This window comes from Myxine glutinosa, chromosome 1, assembly GCF_964187855.1.
Source record: "Myxine glutinosa chromosome 1, kmMyxGlut1.1, whole genome shotgun sequence".
Classification (NCBI taxonomy): Eukaryota; Metazoa; Chordata; class Myxini; order Myxiniformes; family Myxinidae; genus Myxine; species Myxine glutinosa.
Window position 1 is genome coordinate 35,711,816 of NC_136261.1, and position 21,579 is coordinate 35,733,394.

Sequence of the window (21,579 nt, forward strand, 5' to 3'; positions counted from 1 at the left end):
CTGAATGGGTTTCTCTCATCTCCTCTTCCTGTTCAGGCTGGAGTTCCCCAAGGCAGTGTTCTGGGCCCCGTGCTTTTTCTGGTCTTCATCAATGATCTCTCTGACTCTCTCGAAAATCCTCTCTATCTCTTTGCTGATGACTCCACTCTCTGCCGCTCCATTCCTCTTCCCTCAGATCGGCAGTCTGCTGCCTCCTCACTCTCTGAAGACCTGGACAAAATCACAGACTGGTCAAACAAGTGGAACATGTCTTTCAATCCTGACAAATCTCACACTCTTACTATGTCTCTCCGAAAAGATCGACTGGACAACCCCCCCATCTACTTTCTCAACAATCCTCTCCAAGAAGTTCTGTCGCTCAAGATTTTGGGTCTCACTATCTGCCATGATCTTTCTTGGGAAAACCACATTTCCAAGCTGGCCTCCAAAGCCAGTCGCCGACTGGGCATCCTCCGTCGTGCGAAGTCCTTCCTCGGCACACCTGAGCTCCTCACCACATACAAGGCTTTCATCCGCAGCTCAATGGAATACTGTTCTCCCCTATGGGCCGGTGCTCCTGCCTCACACCTAGCTCGGCTTCACGCTGTTGAAACCAAAGCTTTCAGAATTATTGGAATCTCCCGCGATGAAGCTATCTCTGAGGGCCTTTCACTCACTCACCGCAGGCAGGTAGGTGGTCTTTCTGTCTTCTACCGACTCCTCTCCGGCCTTGCACCCCCAGCTCTCTCTGTGCTCTGTCCCCCAAATATTCCTACAGGTCGCACAAGATCTGCCAGCAACCCTCTGATGGTTAAACTGCCGAAATCTCGGCTCTCTGCTCACCTTCACTCTTTCATTCCTCTTTTCTCCCGCCTCTGGAACAAACTCCCTCACTCCCTTCAATCCCACTCCTCCCTCCAGGTCTTTAAAACAGCTGTTCACCACCATCTCTTATCTTCCCCCATCCAAAACCTTGATCTTTTCTACCCCCGCTAATTCACCCCAGATCCACCTTGTTTGAAATTCCAACTTCTTTCCTGGAAGTCCTGGCAGTGTCCATATGTTTTATACCTCTCCCACTGCCCCCTTCCCACGCCCCCCCCCCCCCCCAAAGCCCTCGCCCTCTCTCAGATCTCTCGATGTCTCCATGTCTCTCGGTCCCTGCTCTCAAATGTTGTGTTTGTGTCCTTCCCCCTCTCTCCCCATCTTGTCTACCGCTCCCTATGTTATATGTTTTATGTGTCGGTTTGTCTTTCTGTGTGTTCATGTGATTAATGTTCGCTCTTTCACGAGCCTCGATATTGTATACAAAAAAAAAAAAAAAAAAAAAAAAAAAATCCATTACGGACCGAGCTCCTCTCTCTCTCCAAAGAGAAATTACAATTTGCGATGTATGCTGACTTCTGTACATTCATGAATTCTTTTTCGAAGAGGCAAGATGTCCAGATTGCAGGTTCTTCCCTTTTGGGAAGTGTTTTCGTCACCTTAGAGAATGTAATTCGGGAACTTTCCAGTTTCTGTGAAAAGATTTTCGGATCCCAAAATGTGCACCGGGACAACGTTTCTGGTTTCTGTGGAATCGGGCTCCGTGATTTCCGCATTCTCCAATTTCAGGATGATGGATTAACACCCAAGTCTGGTACGTGACGTATTTTTTAAATACAACTTCGCATGTCAAGAAGTAATCTTTATGATTTGTGATTTATTTTTTTCTTTTAACCTCTGCCGCAAAAAGGTGGGTGGAGGTTTTTTTTCCACCTCTATCTGTTTGTCTGTGAGCAGAATATCTCAAAACATTATGGATGGATTCTGACGAATCTTGGTGGACAAGTTGCGTGTGTGACGAGGACGTATCGCTTAGATTTTGGGGAAGACCCGGATGCGGATCCAATAATTAGCCCTTCTGTCGCACAGCAGGAGCCACTCAGCAGGCTCCACTCTTTGAATAACTTTCTCCATCCCACTCACATCACCAGCCCTCTCTCCACCGCAGCTCTTTTCTTTCCTTCCCTTCGTCACCAAGGTCCTAGTTTCGGGACCGCCACCGGCGGGTCTAAGCCATGAGTCCAAGTGAGATGGTGTGACATTATGTGCCAGCTTATTTGATGCCCATCTTGTGTGTGTACGTCAGGTTGTATCCATGTCCTTGCTCATTAATGAGGTTTGTCTGTCTGTGTCTGTCCCCGAACTTTTTTTGTACCGTTTGAGCTTTGTCATCAAGTTTTCAACATAACTTTATTTTGGAGAATATGGAGAAGACAAAGTAATAATTTGGTGGACAGGTCAAAGGTCAGTGTCGCATAAAATCTTCAATTTTCATCCAATTTACCTGAAATCTTAAGAATTTGCATACTGGGTCACTGCAGTGGTTCACCAATCAAAATTATTGTTTTTGTAAGAACAAACGGTCATGATTGTATAAAATCATCAATGTTTATACGATTGAATTGAAATTTGAGCAGGGTTTGCATATCGGCTTGCTGAAGCCTGTTGCTTTTGTGGTCAAAAGGTAAAGGTCGTCTAAAATTGTCAATTTTTTTGTTAGATATCTACCATGTGAAGCACAATGTGTGTTTGTTTATTTGTGCGTTTGTGTATTTGTGTGTTTGTCCCCCTTCATAAGGGTGGGTTTTAAAGGCTTTGAATAGCGCTTTCGCTGGGAGTGGGGTTTTATGTGAGGTTTTAATGGGCAATCTTTGAACACGACTGTTTGTCCACCGGTTAAAAGATCTAAAAGACTCCAAGGACCGAGAAGACACAAAATACCCAGAGGATCCAAAAGATCCAAACGACCCTGGACCAAGTGGACCAAAAAGACTCTGAAGACCCAATAGTTCCTGAAGACCCTCAAAAACCCACAAGACCCCGAAGACCCAAAATTCCCTAAATATGCTGAAGACCCAAAATAATGAAAAGATCCCAATACCCTTAAAAACCCAAAAGACACTGAAGACCCAAAATACCCCAAAGACCCCAAATACCCAAAGTATCCCAAAGACCCTGAATACCCATAAAACTCTGAAGACTGAAAAGACCCCGAAGACCCAAAATTCCCCCAAACACCCTAAAAGACTTCAAAAACCCAAACAATTAAAAGGCTCTTAAATACCCTGAGGATTCAGTGGACCCCAAATACCCAAATTATCCCAAAGACCCTTAAATACCCCAAACACCCTTAAATACCCAGAGGACTGAAAAGACCCATGGACCTCAAAGATCCAGAAGACCCAAAAGACTCAAATGACCTAGAGGACTCAAAAGACCTCGGAGGACTCTGAAGATCCAAAAGAAGAGTAATGATGTCTCTTACATTGGAATTGTAGATGGTGGCTTACAAACCAAGCCTCAAGGTCGGTGTATAGAGGCGTTTATTTCAAAATCGCAATATATATACAAGGTGCAGGGAGGTGAAATTTGCTGCACGTGATGTGCAACGTGCGCAGAGTAAACTGAGTGTTCATTTTCGTCTGTAGGATGTCTAATAAATAAAGATATAAGCACAGTGGAAGTGGTCAGGTGATCGGACCATTTTTCTTTCAAAGGAATGTCAATGGTAGCAGGTATCTGCAGATGATCAATGATGAAGTTCTACCGCAGCTGGAGGAGAACTTTGAGCGACAGGTTCATGATGTCTTCAGATATCTCTGGTGGGCCCAAGACAGCGCCCCCAGCACATCGTCTTATCGCTGTCCGAGATCGACTGAGGGAACTCTTTGGAGACCGAGTCATCGCCCTCAACCATGCAGTGGAATGGCCGCCAAGATCACCTGACCTCACACCATGTGATTATTTCCTTTGGGGACATTTGAAGAACAAGGTGTTCGACTGTTCGTAACTCCTCCCCATGATTTTGACGAATTGCAGGGCCATATTCGACATGAAGTGGATGCTTTGCGCAATGACCCGGCTATGGTGAGACGTGCAATTCAGGGCATGCTCCGCCGCTGTGAGCTTTGTGTTGAAAGGGGAGGTGGACACTGGACATGTTGAAGGTGTGGGTGCATAAAGGCCAATCATTCCTGAGAAAAGTTCACATCTGACGTTCATTTTGCATCAATTATCCTGACTTGCATTAATTAGCCAAACTTGTAAAAATGCGATTTGAACTTGTCATTTTCAATGAACATGTACTCGGCCATGTGTGACAGCAATGATGCATGGAAGGTATCAATGGAAACTTATTTAAATGGAATATTATATTTTGAACGCGAATCGGAACATCAATCAGTAAATAAACAGTACTTTGGCTGTGAAGTTTTAACGACTGCACATGCACAGAGAAGAGTGAGTTGATATTGTTACGTTTGTGGGGGTATGGGATGAAATCCCATAGTAGAGGCAGAATTGTATAGGTGCAGCATGGACAGTGGATGTGTAGGAGGCATCTCGATGTATTAAGTAAGGAAACTGGAGCTTTAGATTGTTTTTGTGTCATCACACGGGGGGGTGGAGCTATGTTTAACTAGGTAGGGATTAAAGTTGGTTTTCCCCCAGTTTGTGATTGCCTCCTGTGGCTTTTCCCTATGTTTTTGTTTTGTTTTGTTTTTTACAAGGCCGGCCATAAAACCTTTGCTACTACAATATCAACAACCTCCCATTAACCATTCATTCGCTCTTCCCTCTCTTCCTCTAAAGACTAAAGCTTACACTGCACACACTGTTCTCATTAAAACTCACCACATTCTGCTCTCATTACCCCTCCCTTTTTCCTTGTTTGTCTTCCCATTGCGGGATTGGCACATGTCCATTGACGTGTGCCGAGGGTGAGTCAGAGGTCTACCATATACTTTGCCCAACCTCTTTGAGTCTTTATGCTCTACTTCCACTGTATATTTTTTCCTTAATTATTCTGTTGGAGCCATGTTTTGTGTACAAATAAATAAGTAAGAATGCCTCAGGGGGAAATAAGTGCGATGGGTAAGATCTGCTCTTTTGTGCCTTTCTTGATGAGTTTGTAAATATTGTTGCAGATATGGGATTTGCATCCATCCATATCCGCTTGTAAATATTCCCCTATTTCCTCAGTACTTCCCAACTATCCCCAATCCCCCATTCCCTAGTCCCATTTTCTGTAAACAACACTCTGTAGACCCGACCTCCCCCTATTTCCCCCCATTAAATGTCGCATCCAGGTCCACCGCATCTCACGTAGACAACTATAGGACATCTTGCTAGTTATTCTTAGTCTATGTCAGTTAAGGATTCGTTTCCATTAATTCTGACACTTCGTTGCACCAGAATGTGATTGTATGGCATCGTTAGGAAGTTTAGGACCTCCCAATACCTCCCCGCAGCTCTTCCTCACGGTTCAGCAACAACAACAACAACAACAGCGGCGGCGGCGGCGTGGACAGGGAGTGCGCGTCCTCACTCCGGCTTGGTTGGTAGGGGGTGTTGGGAGGACATGAGGCCTTCCCAGCGAGCCGCCATCGAACATGTGCTCGACGGGGTTACCAAGTAGGGGCTCGCTGTCAGCTCCTCGTCAAGGGCGGAGCCCGGTAACCCCCGCACCCAATGGAAGCGGCGGACCGGTCCCATCTGGGGCGGAGCCAACCAGCCGAGGGCGTGTGACTCGCCGCTGAGCATGCGCAGAAAGAGGGAGGTGACGTGAGATGCGCGCTGAGCTTGGAGAAAGAAGGACGCCACCTCCGAGCGCTGTGAGACCTCCCCGCATCTTGGACTGGACCGTGCTTTATCCTGTCCCTGAGCCAAGGTGCACCTTGTGCTATCGACTGCCTGTCCTTCCCTGCCATCAATCCCTGTGTAAGTCAGTCTTGTCCCGTTTGTCTGTGGTCTGTCTGGGATAAAATAAGATTGTAACTAAGTGCCTATCTCTTCTGTGCCTTTACCTCACTACCTTGTAATCTACCCCTTTTCTCCCCCACTGTAATTATATCCTCCTCCGGAGGTCTTGAGAACTGTACCCCTGGCGTCGTTTCATTTATCCCAGTCGTTGTGTCCTTTCCATCATTGATTTAGCATAGCGCGATAAGGTCAACGTTTGGGTGGAATCGGGGTCTAGTCGGGGAATAACTGTTAGGTCGCGGTCATACCAACCGCTCGGTCAACAATAACATCTAACCGCGATCCGTAACAATTGTTGTCAGGAGTTGGGATTCGAACCTGGGACTAAATTTATTTAGCCCAAATTTTGGACACCAATTGTGTTATTACCGTAACAATTGGTGTCAGGAAGTGAGATTGGACCCGAAGCGCGCTTCACGCGCTCGAAATTATTAACTGTGAAATTTGTTTTGTTTTAAAATAAAAACCCGAATTTTGGAAGTCGCGCTATGGCAGATCAAGACGGCTGGGTTCCGGTAGAGGAGAGTGAGGCAGGGTCGATCCAGGACCAAATTGAGGGACATGAGGAGAGCAAAGCAGTGAGGGCGGCAGGTTCGCAAAATGGCGTCCTCGCGCACGAGGTTACGGGCGCGCAAAATGGCGCCTCGCAGATGGCTACGGCGACCGCGCCCGCGACCGTAGCAGCGCCCCTGGTGGATTTGAACCTTTTTTTAATACAAATGAAGGCCCTTATGGCCCAGAATAGCGAACGGTTAGAACAAAGGATGGGGTCCAATAGCGAGAAATTGAGGGAGGACATGGGGGCCAATAGCCAACGGTTAGAACAAAGGATGGGGTCCAATAGCGAGAAATTGAGGGAGGACATGGGGGCCCAGATCGGAGGGTTAGGGAGTAGAATAGAGGGATTAGACAATAGATTAGGGGAAATACAGGAGGGGTTAACGGGGGTAGAAAACAGAATGGCCGCTCAAGAGAATCAAATGGAAGGGATGAAAAAGGGGTTAGAGGGGTTAGAAAACAGTATGGAAGGCAAATTGAGGGACCAAGCGGAAAGGGAAGTTAAAAAAATGGGGCAGCAGATAGAGGGGGTCAGAATGGGGGTAGAAACTAAATTGGATGCTCACAGGGAGGAAATGGAGCAGATGAGGGTGGCATCTGGGCAGGAGATGCAAGTGATGGGAGAAGAGATCAGAAGAGGTGTGAGTGAGGAGGTCGGAGGAGTGCGCGAGGAGGTGAGGCACTGTAAGGAGCGCATTGAGAAGGAGGTGAGAAAGGGGACTGTAAAATTGCAAGGTGGTATAGAGGAGTTGACTCTGGGAGTAGAACAACTGACAGTGGGACAAAAGGAGTTGGGGGACCAGGTAAAGAAGAACACAGCGGTAATAGAGGGTTTAAAATCGACACAGAAGGAGATGAAAAAGGACGTAGGGGTAATTAAAAAAGAGTGTCAGACGGTACATGAGGACCTGACGAGGAAAATGAACAAGGTGGTAGAGGTGATAGAGGTTAAAGAGCGGGAGGTGCGGGAGCACATAGAAAAAAATAAGGTGGAGTTAGAGGAAGAACTTAAGGGGGCGCACGAGGAGATGAAGGAGGTGAAGCAGAAATTAGAAGAAGTGGAAGAAGGGGTGAGCGAAATTAAGAAGCGACGGAGAGAGGATAAGAAAGAGATAAAGGAGGAAGTAAAAGAATTGGTCCAAAGTCTGTGTTCGGATCGTGATGATGTGCTCATTAACCGGATGAGGGATTCGCAGGTGATGGAGGAGAAGCGAAGAGAAAGAGGACCCGGTGTAAGTGGTGACCAATATGGTCGTGCGTATGATGCGCCAGGTGATTTAATGAGCTTGGGGGTCGAGATGGACCAGGGTGTTCGTGAGAGGCCGTTGGTGAAGTGTGCGACAGGTCTGGTGTGCGAAAAAGGAGGTGTGCGAGAAAGTCCGACTCTGGTGTGTGTGAGGGAAAAGTGCGTGCCAAGGAGTGAGGGTGCTGTCGAGAGTGAGTCGGTCGTAGCGCGTGTGCGAGGGAGTACATGGAAGCGCGTAGTGAGGAGTGTTACGGAGGGTGTAAAGGGAGAATGCACGCCTGTGGTGAGTGTTACAGAGGATGTAACGGGAGAGTGTGCGCGAGAAAGGTGTGTAACGGACGGGTGCATGGGGAAAGAGTGCGCTGTCAAAAGTAAGGAAGAGTGTACACCTGTGGTGAGTGTTACAGAGGGTGTAACGGGAGAGTGTGCGCGAGAAAGTTGTGTAACGGACGGGTGCATGAGGAAAGAGTGCGCTGTCGAGAGTAAGGGTGAGTGCGCTGTCAAGAGTGGAGGTGAGAGTAGTAAGAGTGACACGGAGCGTGAGTTGGTTGTGACAGGTGAGAAAGGAAGCACACCTGGAATGGTAGAGCGTGTGTGGGAATGCACGCTGGAATTGGTAGTGAGGCACGTGGTTGGGTGTGCGAGTAAGAGCACACCTGTGATTGTCACAGAGGAGGTGACCGAGGAGGGGGCGCGAAGAGGTGTGTTGGTGAGGTGTGCGAGCGACGAATGTGTGCCAAGGTGCTCGGTGGTCAGGTGTGTGACCAAGTCTGTGAGCGGAATGAGTGTACCGAGGTGTGTAAGGAAAGGTACGAGGAGCATGGGAACAGCTGGAGGTATGAGCAAGAAAGGGGTAGCGTATGCGTGTGAGCATGCAGGTGAGGCATCGACGGTAACCGGGTTAGCGGTTAGAGCGACTTATAGCCGAATCGGGCCCTCGGTGCGTGCCGGGCTTCGCGTGCCGCGAGAACCAGCGGGGGTCCGAGCCACGGCGGGTTCGAACGGACCGCCGTACGCGATCCACGCTGGGCCTCGCTTTGAACGGCCGCGTCCATGCTCCACTAGGCGGAGCGGGCAGCCTGATAGGAAGGGTCGTCATGGCGACCACTTTTTGTTGAGGCATTCCGGCAGGTCGAGATCGGGCCATGGGATGGCTCCGTGCCGAGATGGTGCGTGGGACCTCGGCCCGGGTAAACCTCCTTCCCTGCACCGAATGCGGGACGTATCCAGCCGCTGGCACCAAACAACCCGCATTCATGGCTTGGCTGTACGAAGCCGAGCTTTAGAAGTAAATTGGCGCACCGAGAGGATCTAGTAAGTCGACTGTAATGACGAGGATAGTGTTTTGGCCCCGAAATTAGAAAAACAAAATTTGATGATTGGCAAAGGATTGGCAGTAATGATTGGCAGATGATGGGTAGTGATTGGCAAATTTTTGATTTGTTGAAATTTGATGTGCAAAATTGGTAGTGGGAGATGCCCGATGCGGTGGGATGGCAACTCTGTCATCCCTCACAAATGGGGGCAAATGCGCAATAGTTTATGGGGTGTATGGCAGTGAAAACTAGCCCGGGTGGGTTAGGATATTGTGTGTAGGGATCTAGCGAAGATGACATTAGGTGACGTTAAGGTTAGTTAGTGACAAGGATACCTGTAGAGGGGACGCAGGTAGATTAGAGTGGATGATAATGACGAGGGAGCGCAATAGTTTAAAGGGACGACTGGGAAGCGCAAGTTGCAGAGGGGAGTAGTTAGATGAGATGATGCTGTGTGAGAACTGGACAGGTGTGTGGAGCAGTGTATGAGTAGTGAGTGTTGTGGATCAGCGCGAATGCGCTTGGGGGAGAGAAGGGTGCAGGCGGCACCAAGTATGAGAGCCCAGGTGTGCAAGCACAGGTGTGTGGAATATATGGAGCGGAGAATGAGTGGTGTGGAATACATGGAGTAAGTGGTACGGAGTGGTGTGCATGGTGCGAAGGTGTGGATGGGGGAAGAGTGGACCCCTTTTCACGAGGACCCGGGGAGGGTAGTTTAAAGAATAGTTAGAAGGTATAGGTAAATTGTGGTTGGATATTGGCATTTGTGGTGCGGATGCAGAATGGTATTGTGGATGGGTGCATTGGTGTGGTGAAATTGGCTGGTCGTGTGGCCTGTTAGTATGAGTGTGAATGGTTGGGCACTCCGCCACTGTTAGATGTCGGCCAGGTGAGGCCGCAGGTGGGCTCTGGGAGCCGTTAGTGTCAGTGGGTGCCTGAGGATCCCGGGTGTGGATCGGGCAGCCCGTGCCAGAGAGGGCACTGAGGGGGTGAGAGTGCGAGAGGGCCTTCCCCAGTTAGTTAGGTTAGGGTGAGGAGCAGGTGAGCTCGGTAGGCAACAACAGTGGTGGAGGTGTGCAGGTGGGCGGACCAGCTGGGAGCGTCACACGACCCAGCCACCGAAATTGTGCGGGGGCACCGAGTGATGAATCGGGGGAGTGAGACCCCAACTTGAGAAGCACCACAGTTTGGTCAATGGGAATTGGTTTTTAGAACCCATAGTGTAAGTTGGCCAATGGATTGGCAGGGAAAGGCCCCGGGTAATGTAAAGTTGTTAAAGTCATTTAGGAAATAGTTAGGATTGATGAACCTGTCACACCATACGCAGCCACTTACCTGAGGTGATGATGATGACTCCACACCTGTGTTCCTTTGTTCTGTGTTGCAGGAAGGGAGAATTGCTGTGTGGATTTGTGAGACGCATCACGACGTGGATGAGACATTGGGGTGATTCCATCTCTCCCTCCTTAGGAGTGACTGATGATGAATTGGTGATGGCAAATTTTGATGTTGAGTTGGAGATGGCAAATTTTGATGAGAGTTGGAAATGGCAAATTTGATTGGTTAGGAGGGAGAGAAGACGAATTTGGTTTCTGGGAGGAACGGGGAAGACAGTAGGGACGTTTGTTGATGTGTAAAGTAGATGTTTATGGGTAGTGTTGTGTTTTGTGGATACAGTAAGGGGTAAGGGAGGGGCAATGTAGGTTACCTGGTGGGGGGGGGGGGCGTACGGTAGGAACGTACCTGTCTCACCTGATTCCCATGTGCCCCCAGTGTGCATTACCTTATATTGCGTGCACTTTTGCGCCCTTACCACTTTACTCACTTGTCTTCTTTTGTCTCCCACCTCCGAGGATCTGGCTTTGGGGCAGAGAGAGAGGAGAGAGAGGTGCTGGCTCCGCAGTTGTGGGCCTGTACTTCCGCTGCTTGCTGCCTGGATCGATACACCATATGGACCGCAATTTTTGTGGCCGCCCACAATGGACCGCAGTTCTTTTGCGGTCAAGCACCACCCGTGGATGGACCTGGGTCAACGTGGCACCTATGCCATACAGGTGAACCACTTTTAGTTGGCCCCCCTGACGGCCACAATTTAGAAATGGACGCAGTTGGCGCCTTTCTTTATTTCTAAAGAAGCCAGAAGGCCAAGTGCACTCCATAAAGGCAAGACCAGCGGCAGAACATCGGCCGGCTGCGACACCACCGGTGACCATGGACACTTAATTGTGCATTGTTACTGAACACTTTATTGGTGCACCGGATGGTGCTGACTGTACATAATGGGGTGGTGCTTTTGATGCTTGGATGGGGTGCTCTGCACATTATTAAAGGCCGTAGGGCCACAGGGCACTCGTGGGTTGGTGTATCGATGCTGGCATGCGTGCTCTCTCTATGCATAACATCTGCATGTGTTCCTCAAAGAACAGGTCCTGGATCGTAGTGTAAATATCAGTCTTGTATAAATGATGCTCCCTACCGGCTGTATGTGTAGTTTGAGGATGCTTTCCGCGATTCGGTTATCCTGTGGGTGTGTTTCTGTTAGGAGAAGGGTGCAACGTCGCAGGGGGACATATTTACTCATTTGTGAACATCTGTAAAACTGTCGCACTCAGGGTTGAGTTAATAGTAGAGGGAACTACATCTGAGTGCCACACTAACGTAGGTAAAAATTTATCGGGTCGGGACGCCCCGAGGTAGAGAAGGGTGCAATGTTGCGGATATGGGATTTGCATCCATCCATATCCGCTTGTAAATATTCCCCTATTTCCTCAGTACTTCCCAACTATCCCCAATCCCCCATTCCCTAGTCCCATTTTCTGTAAACAACACTCTGTAGACCCGACCTCCCCCTATTTCCCCCCATTAAATGTCGCATCCAGGTCCACCGCATCTCACGTAGACAACTATAGGACATCTTGCTAGTTATTCTTAGTCTATGTCAGTTAAGGATTCGTTTCCATTAATTCTGACACTTCGTTGCACCAGAATGTGATTGTATGGCATCGTTAGGAAGTTTAGGACCTCCCAATACCTCCCCGCAGCTCTTCCTCACGGTTCAGCAACAACAACAACAACAACAGCGGCGGCGGTGGCGTGGACAGGGAGTGCGCGTCCTCACTCCGGCTTGGTTGGTAGGGGGTGTTGGGAGGACATGAGGCCTTCCCAGCGAGCCGCCATCGAACATGTGCTCGACGGGGTTACCAAGTAGGGGCTCGCTGTCAACTCCTCGTCAAGGGCGGAGCCCGGTCCCATCTGGGGCGGAGCCAACCAGTCGAGGGCGTGTGACTCGCCGCTGAGCATGCGCAGAAAGAGGGAGGTGACGTGAGATGCGCGCTGAGCTTGGAGAAAGAAGGACGCCACCTCCGAGCGCTGTGAGACCTCCCCGCATCTTGGACTGGACCGTGCTTTATCCTGTCCCTGAGCCAAGGTGCACCTTGTGCTATCGACTGCCTGTCCTTCCCTGTCATCAATCCCTGTGTAAGTCAGTCTTGTCCCGTTTGTCTGTGGTCTGTCTGGGCTAAAATAAGATTGTAACTAAGTGCCTATCTCTTCTGTGCCTTTACCTCACTACCTTGTAATCTACCCCTTTTCTCCCCCACTGTAATTATATCCTCCTCCGGACGTCTTGAGAACTGTACCCCTGGCGTCGTTTCATTTATCCCAGTCGTTGTGTCCTTTCCATCATTGATTTAGCATAGCGCGATAAGGTCAACGTTTGGGTGGAATCGGGGTCTAGTCGGGGAATAACTGTTAGGTCGCGGTCATACCAACCGCTCGGTCAACAATAACATCTAACCGCGATCCGTAACAATATGTGCCCCATTATTATTGAATCTTGTGTGCTTCTAAATACGTACCTGTTCTTTGGTATGTGGTTTTCCATCCTGTCTGTTTTTGTTTAATTTCCTTCAATGGCTTGATTTAGTGTGTACAATTAGATAGACAGGATGTTTTGCCTCACCGATCGCTCATGCCACTAGCCATCGTGCACTCATGGTTCCACTCAACCGTATCTGATAAATAGATATATGGGTTCTCTCTCACAGCACAGATCCTCCTGGTGTCAGTGCATTTAACTTTGCCATGACACATGACCTGACTCAGTTCATCTCAGCTTCGACTTGAGTTCCTGAACGAGTTACTGAAAACAGGTATCCTTACTTCCACCACCGAAGGTTGATGGAGGTTATGTTTTCACCCTTGTCTGTCTGTCTATTTGTTACTTGTCATAAAATCCTTTTTTGACAAGTATGTTGATCACTCCGGTTTGTGTGTTTGTCTGTCTGCTCACGTATACTCATCTACAGGTCACAATTTTAAACCGATCTTCATGAAACTTCACCAAACGTTAGAGTTGGTGTTCTGACAGAATCCTCTATTTTTGATATTAAAAGGTCAAAATAGGCCAAAGGTCGACCACTTTTTAAAAATTACTTGAATCCTCAATTTTCATCTCATTGACTTGAAACTTGAAAAGGATTCACACATCAGCTAACTGAATTCAACCACCAACAATGTTTGACATCAACATCGGCCAAAAGGTCAATAATTCAAATTTCTAAAATCCTCAATTTTCATACGATTGACTTGAAATTTGAAGAGGATTTTCATATTTGCTGACTGAATTCAACCACCAACTATTTTTTAGGTCAACATAGGTCGTAAGATCAACATATGCCAAAGGTCAACCAGATTCTTCAAATTTCTAAAATCCTCAATTTTCATATGATTGACTTGAAATTTGAATAGGATTTTCATATCGGCAAACTGAATTCAACCGCCAACTATTTTTCAGATCGGTGTAAGCGATAAGGTCCACAACTTATTCAAATTTCTAAAATACTCAATTGTCATCCGATTCACTTGAAATTTGAATTCCTATCAGTGAAGAGGATTTTCCTATCAGCAAACTGAATTCAACCACCAACTACTTTTGAAGTCAAAAGGATGCGCTGCTCAGTGCCATTCAATTTTATTTTTTTCATATTTTTATGTATACAAAGTTGAGGCTCATGTAATAGTTAACACACCAAATATATAATAACGGGAGCGGGAGACAAGAGGGCGAGTGAGAGGAAAGTACACAAGCACAACAACAACAGAGAACAGTGACATTGGTAGATTCGTGGAGGGGTGGGGGAGTTGAGATAAAACGGTATTAAACAAATGGATACGACTTTCAGGAAAGTCGGAATTTGAAAAAGGTGGATTTGGGGTGTATTAACGGAGGTAGACAAGATCAAGGATTTGGGCGAAGAAGACAAGACAAGGGTGGTGGTGAACAGCTGCTTTTAAAGATCTAGAGGTGGGAGTGGGATTGAAGAGAGTTTGGGAGTTTGTTCCAAAGGCAGGAGAAAATAGGAATGAAAGAGTGAAGGTGAGCAGAGAGTCTTGAATTTGACAGTTTCACAAGAAGAGGGTTGTTGGCAGATCTTGTGCCTCCTCAAGGAATATTTGGGGGACAGAGCACAGATAGGGTAGGGGGAGTTAGGCCAGAGAAGAGTCATTAGAAGAAAGAAAGACCACCAACCTGCCTGCAGTGAGAGAGTGAAAGGCCCTCAGAATCAGCTTCATCGTGGGAGATACCAATGATACTAAAAGCTTTGGTTTCTACAGCATGAAACTGAGCTTGGTGTGAGGCAGGAGCATCAGCCCAGAGGGGAGAACAGTACTCCATTAAGCTGTAGATGAAAGCCTTGTATGTGGTGAGAAGCTCAGTAGTGCCAAGAAAAGGCACTGCACGACAGAAGATGCCCAGTCGGCGACTGCCTTTTGAGGCCAGCTTGGAAATGTGGTTTTCCCAGGAAAGATCATGGGAGATAGTGAGACCCAAAAGCTTGAGTGACAGCGGGTTTTCCAAACCGTCTTTACGAAGAGAAATAGTGAGGGTGTGAGATTTGTCAGGATTGAATGACATGTTCAACTTGTTTGACCAGTTTGTGATTTTAACCAGTCTGCAGAGAGTGAAGAGGCTGCTGCTTGCCAATCTCAGGGTTGAGATATGGAGTGACAGAGGGTGGAGTCATCAGCAAAAGATAGAGTGGCTTTTCCAGCGAGTCGGATAGATCATTAATGAAGAAGAGTGGATTTTCCAGCGAGTCGGATAGATTTATTAATGAAGACTAGAGAAAGCACAGGGCCTAGAACACTGCGTCGAGGTATTCCAGCCTGGTCAAGAAGGGGAGATGAGAGAATGCCATTTCGAGCCATATGTTGACTTTGACTGGAGAGGAAGTCTGCGCCATGTGTGGGGATTTCCATGGATACCATAAGAGGAGAGTTTCATGAGCAGGGCGGGGTGCCCGACCGTATCAAATGCACGACATATGTCAAGGGAGCCGGTTCTGAATTCCTGTTTAGCATTGAGGACCTCCATCCATTGCTGAGTCAGCAGAAGCAGCATGTACAGAGTAGAGTAGAGTGGTCTGAATCTGAATCCAAAATTATTATCAGAGATCACGCCATTAGAGAAGAGGAAGGATTTCATATCAGAAGCGATTATGGATTGGGAGTAGGCTGATTGGTCTGTTGTTGCAGGGATATGTTTTTGCACATTTTTTGTGTAAAGCTGTAATGTCTGATTTCCAAGTGTATGGCAGATGACCTTGAGCAAAAGAGAGGGTGAAGAGAACAGAGAGAGGGAGTGACTGCGGCAGAGCAGGATTTTGGGACCGGTGGGCTGATGCCACCTGGTCCAGTTGGGGAATCAGAGTCGAGGTTTGACAGAAACTTCTCTACCTTGTCGGTAAAGAAGGACGCAGAGTCCAGGAGCAGCTGGGTACGACTGGGTAAGGTGAGTACAGAGAGGGATGGGGTTGGGACACAAGATTTAGAGGCAAACACAGAGTTGTGGCATTCAGCTTTTTCATGTGCGGAGTCAGCTGTGTAGCCGTTTGAGGTAAGGGAGGGAATTGGAGGGGAACTAACACGAGAAACAAATTTGACCTGATGCCACCAGGACTTGGAGGGGGGAGACAAGTTTGAGAGTTCAGTCTTGAGAGTGGATAGATATTATTTCCTGGCTCTGTTGAGGGTAGATACACACTTGTTCCGAGCTTTGTGAAAGCATATTTTTTTGAGAATTTTTTAACGTCAGTAAATTCCAGAATTTTTTGGGGATTAATTTTACAATTTTTATTTTATTTAAATTGAATTAAACACTGTTGAACACAAATCGCCTTCTTGTTTCTTCCACGAACCTCCAGATTAGCAGTAGTTGGACATGTTAAATAGGGTGGTGCATGAGGATCATGTTGAAGACTGCTTTAATTGCACTTAACATCCATAATTTTTCTTTTTAACAATCTTTAACTTCATTATTACATTGAAATTGAAGTACACATTCCATGGTGTAACATGTTCTGTGAACTCTAAAGATGGTTCTCAATCTCATTTTGCTGCAAAAGACTGATGCTGATTTGTACACAGGTGATGTCTATTCTGTAAATGTGGAAGGCAGACAACACAACAACGATTCATCTGTCACAGAAGATTCAAAATGTGCTTCTGCAAAGGAAGGTTCAGATGATATTCACATGACAAACGGAAGTGTTTCCTGTTTTTCAACTGGTGAGTGGAAACGGAAAAAATTATCACACCATCTTTTGTGTTGAGAAAATCTAAAATTTTCGGAAAAGTGTTAAATATTTTGCATTTTGATTTTGACAAAAAATAAAATGTGTTCTTTGTCTCTGTAGAACAATCCAGAAGTAATATGGGACAAATAAGGTCCAGTCGCAGCTTGACAGTGAGGAAGAAGCCTTTTTTGAAGAAACGATCACAAAATCAAGACTCATTTCCTATAAAATACAAGTGCATGTGTGGGCCTCTCAACACCAAGATTAATATTAAATTAAACAAACACAAAATGGCTCTGGAAAGGCGAATACGTTATAATTGTAATGTGTGCAGAATGGATTTTGCTTCAACAGGTAACATCAAAATACATATGAGGATCCACACTGGAAAACGCCCCCACAAGTGCTCTGTCTGTGATAAAGGTATCTTGAGAAAAAGCAATTTGAAATTACATATGAGGACCCATACAGGAGGACGACCTCACAAATGCTTGATATGTGATGAAGGTTTCTCTCAAAACAGCAATTTGAAATCACATATGAGGATCCATATGGGAGAGCGTCCTCACAAATGCTTGACATGTGATAAAGGTTTCTCTCAAAACAGCAGTTTGAAATCGCATATGAAGATCCATATGGGAGAGCGTCCTCACAAATGCTCGATATGTGACAAAGGTTTCTCTCAAAACAGCAGTTTGAAATCACATATGAAGACCCATACAGGAGAGCGACCTCACAAATGCTCGATATGTGATAAAGGTTTCTCTGAAAACAGCCATTTGAAATCACATATCAGGATCCATACAGGAGAGCGTCCTCACAAATGCTTGATATGTGATAAAGGTTTCTCTCAAAACAGCAGTTTGAAATCACATATGAAGACCCATACAGGAGAGCGACCTCACAAATGCTCGATATGTGATAAAGGTTTCTCTGAAAACAGCCATTTGAAATCACATATCAGGATCCATACAGGAGAGCGTCCTCACAAATGCTTGATATGTGATAAAGGTTTCTCTCAAAACAGCAGTTTGAAATCACATATGAAGACCCATACAGGAGAGCGACCTCACAAATGCTCGATATGTGATAAAGCTTTCTCTGAAAACAGCAATTTTAAATCACATATGAGGATCCATACAGGAGAGCGTCCTTACAAATGCTCGATATGTGATAAAGGTTTCTCTCAAAACAGCAGTTTGAAATCACATATGAAGACCCATACGGGAGAGCGACCTCACAAATGCTCGATATGTGATAAAGGTTTCTCTGAAAACAACAGTTTGAAATTACATATGAGGATCCATACAGGAGAGCGTCCTCACAAATGCTCGATATGTGATAAAGGTTTCTCTCAAAACAGCAGTTTGAAATTACATATGAAGATCCATACTGGAGAGCGTCCTCACAAATGCTCGATTTGTGATAAAGGTTTCTCTCGAAAAGACAGTTTGAAATTACATATGAGGATCCATACTGGAGAGCGACCTCAGAAATGCTCGATTTGTGATAAAGGTTTCTCTCAAAACTGCAATTTGAAATCACATATGAGGATCCATACAGGCGAGCGACCTCACAAATGCTCGATTTGTGATAAAGGTTTCTCTCAAAACAGCAATTTGAAATTACATATGAGGATCCATACTGGAGAGCGACCTCAGAAATGCTCGATTTGTGATAAAGGTTTCTCTCAAAACTGCAATTTGAAATCACATATGATGATCCATACAGGCGAGCGACCTCACAAATGCTCGATATGTGATAAATGTTTCTCTCAAAACAGCAATTTGAAATCACATATGAAGATCCATACTGGAGAGCGACTTCACAAATGCTCGATATGTGATTAAGGTTTCTCTCAAAAAGACAGTTTGAAATTACATATGAAGATCCATACTGGAGAGCGACCTCATAAATGCTCGATATGTGATAAAGGTTTCTCTCAAAACAGCGGTTTGAAAACGCATAAGAGGAACCATCCAGTGGAGCTGAAATCTGAAATACCATGATATGAAAAATAAGGTTAAGAGGATTTCGAAATTGAAGAAACCTGACATTGTGCCAATGATAGTCGGATCAACGAGGCTAACCAGCCGCTCTAACAGGGAAAATGGCCTTAAAATGCCTGTTGTTGTTGTTGTTGTTGTTTTTTTTTTTTTTGATAGTCGGAGCAAGAGGGAATCCAGATGATCAAGAAAACCCTAACTGAGAACATAAAAAGTATTCCGGGGAATATCACGACAAACAATCTACAGGTGGAGGCTGTCAGAGTTTCAGTGATGGTTATAAAAGGAGACCTTGGAACAAAGTTATGAGAATGAAGTTTCACAAACTGGTTCATGAGTAATGATCCGAAAAAGGAGGTGGAGATTTTGAGTTCTGGGAGAACTGCCTCCCACCTCCTAAAACCCGCATATGGAGATAACAACCAACGAGAGCATCCTTGCAATTGTTCTATTTGTGACAAGATGACATTTCCAAGCGGAGCTTGAACTTCTCCATCGTGCAACCCACGCTGGAGTGCTGCACAAAAAGTGCTCTAACTGTGGGAAAAGTTTTTCTCATAAAGTTTTGTTAAAATCACATAGCATTACCCATACTTGGTTGAATGTATCCTGCTTGTAAGTGATCCTCAGCAGTAGGCAAGGTATTCAGTGAACCAGTAAGGCGAACGCTATCATGAAAGTGTACAGCCCTTTGGGCATATGCAGTGCATTCAGAAAGTATTCAGACCCCTTCACTTTTTTCACATTTTGTTATGTTGCAGCCTTATGCTGAAATCGTTTAAATTCATTTTTTCCCTCATCAATCTACACTCAATACCCCATAATGACAAAGAGAAAACAGGGTTTTAGAAAGTTTTGCAAATTTATTAAAAAGAAAAACCTGAAATATCACATTTACATAAGTATTCATACCCTTTGCTATGACACTTGAAATTTAGCTCAGGTGCCTCCCATTTCTCTTGATCATATTTGAGATGTTTCTGCACCTTGATTGGAGTTGACCTGTGGTAAATTAAATTGATTGGACATGATTTGGAAAGGCACACACCTGTCTATATAAGGTCTCACAGCAGACAATGCATATCAGAGCAAAAACCAAGCCATGAGGTCAAAGGAACTGCCTGCAGAGCTCAGAGACAGGATTGTGTCGAGGCACAGATCTGGGGAAGACTACAAAAAAAATCTGCTGCATTGAAGGTTCCCAAGAGCACAGTGGTCTCCATAATTCTTAAATGGAAGAAGTTTGGAACAACCAGGACTCTTCCTAGAGCTGGCCGCCCAGCCAAACTGAGCAATTGGGGGAGAAGGCCTTGGTAAGAGAGGTGACCCAGAACCCGATGGTCACTCTGGCTGAGCTCCAGTGATCCTGTGTGGAGATGGGAGAAACTTCCAGAAGGACAACCATCACTGCAACACTCCACCGATCTGGGCTTTATGGTAGAGTGGCCAGACGGAAGCCTCTCCTCAGTGAAAGACTGGTCAAAGTGTCATAGTCAAAGGGTCTGAATACTTATGTTGATGTGATACTTCAGTTTTTATCTTTTTAATAAATTTGCAAAACTTTCTAAAATCCTGTTTTCTCTTTGTCATTATGGGGTATTGAGTGTCGATTGATGAGGGAAAAAATGAATTTAAACGATTTCAGCATAAGGCTGCAACATAACAAAATGTGAAAAAAGTGAAGGGGTCTGAATACTTTCTGAATGCACTGTACCTTGTCAGCACAACTTCTCAGAGTACCACCTGTAACCCCTGACAACCAGCCAGCACTCCGAGAGCCCCTTGATGAAAGCCATACGTCCGGCTGTCACCAGAATGTCCACAACAATGACTGCAAAGTTGTGTCAAAAGACAAGAAAAATCTCCAAATGCTAAGCCCACCCGCATCCTCAAACTAAGTTTAAATAAAATGACAGCTTAAAAAAAGAAAAGCAACATTTATTAATTTGGTTCTCTATATTGTCGTAATCGAGAATTGTTGAAAAATTGATGCCAAAAACTCAAATGGCAACAGAACTTAATCTCTCAATCTGATCATTGATGTCACCGCGCTTCTTTCAGGGCCTTCCTTCGGTTGTTAGTTTGTTATTCTTGTTTCTGTCCTTGCCATGTATCCAGTCAAGTTCCATTTGAGTTTTTTTTTATTGTGACGAGTGCTTAGGAATTTTGTTTTTTATCTGATTTCGTTGTTTTTCTTGTCCCTTTTTTGGTTATGCTCAGTTGGCATCTTTCCATGGCAGTTTGAACATCAATTTTTACTCAATATTTGCTCTCGTCCATGCTTCTTTGCCATGTGTGATATGGGGAGAACACCCTTGTTGTAAAATTGTTTATCACAACAAGACTCCTGCCTATGTTTTTCATGAAACTTGAATTTCTGAAGGGTTTCACAATAAAGAGATGTCCTCAAAGCACAAATGTGGTATTGTGAATATGTAATGGCACATTATGATCAATTTATCAGTGAGTGGAGAGTTTGCTGTTGTCCATGTTCCCATAAGTAATCCTTCTCAAACCGAGAGTTGTTCACCAAACCAGTTGAAAGGCTTGCACAGCATTTACCATCATGATATGACTGCTAACCCCCGCTCTTGCAGGGAAAATGGCCTTAAAATGCATGTTGTGTTTGTTGTGTATATGACTGCACTTCATGCCATCACTGATTGCTGCCAAGCAGCTCACTGGTCCCAATGTGGAAGGCCACACAGCTGGTTGCTACCACATTTTTCTCAACATCAATGGTGAAGCATTGTTCAAGGAGGGAATACCTTTCAACATCGACTTTCAAAAAAGTGAAGACAGGAATGAACCACCCCCCCCCCCCCCCCTTCCACCAAAAGATTGAGATTCAAGTTGATTTGGTCACTGGTCAGACCAAGCAGTAATATTTTTTCCATGGAATCCATCATCACTTCTGACATTAAATCCTTCCTCTTCTCCAATGGCTTGATCTTATATCGATATGGATTCAGAGAAGGCCACTCTATTCTGGACATGCTGCTTCTGCTGTCTCAACAATGGACGGATGTCCTTTACGCCAGACAGGGAATCAGAACCGTCTCCCTTGACATATTTCGTGCCTTCAATATGGT

At 45.7% G+C, this 21,579-nt stretch overlaps 1 protein-coding gene across 5 annotated transcripts; it reads left to right on the top strand.

The window, feature by feature from the left end:
• Window positions 1–1,091: 1,091 nt before the first annotated feature.
• Window positions 1,092–20,905, top strand: LOC137414961 (uncharacterized). Of its 5 annotated transcripts, none has more exons than XM_078770916.1 (3): window positions 1,092–1,618; window positions 16,333–16,473; window positions 16,602–20,905. In XM_078770916.1, the coding sequence occupies exons 1-3, from the start codon at window positions 1,369–1,371 to the stop codon at window positions 18,329–18,331; spliced, it is 2,121 nt and encodes a 706-aa protein (XP_078627042.1). In that variant the 5' UTR covers window positions 1,092–1,368; the 3' UTR covers window positions 18,332–20,905. The 5 variants fall into 5 exon arrangements, with proteins under 5 accessions (XP_078627042.1, XP_078627064.1, XP_078627049.1 ...); XM_078770938.1 differs by having other exon boundaries at window positions 1,507–1,618; window positions 16,364–16,473; XM_078770923.1 differs by having other exon boundaries at window positions 1,530–1,618; window positions 12,956–16,473.
• Window positions 20,906–21,579: the final 674 nt, after the last annotated feature.

Bases quoted from the DNA above. Each gene is read 5' to 3' on its own strand.
- LOC137414961 (XM_078770916.1), top strand. From the start codon at position 1,369: ATGTATGCTGACTTCTGTACATTCATGAATTCTTTTTCGAAGAGGCAA. The intron at 1,619-16,332 runs GTACGTGACGTA...ATTTGTACACAG, and splicing joins TGGATTAACACCCAAGTCTG to GTGATGTCTATTCTGTAAAT. The intron at 16,474-16,601 runs GTGAGTGGAAAC...TTGTCTCTGTAG, and splicing joins TGTTTCCTGTTTTTCAACTG to AACAATCCAGAAGTAATATG.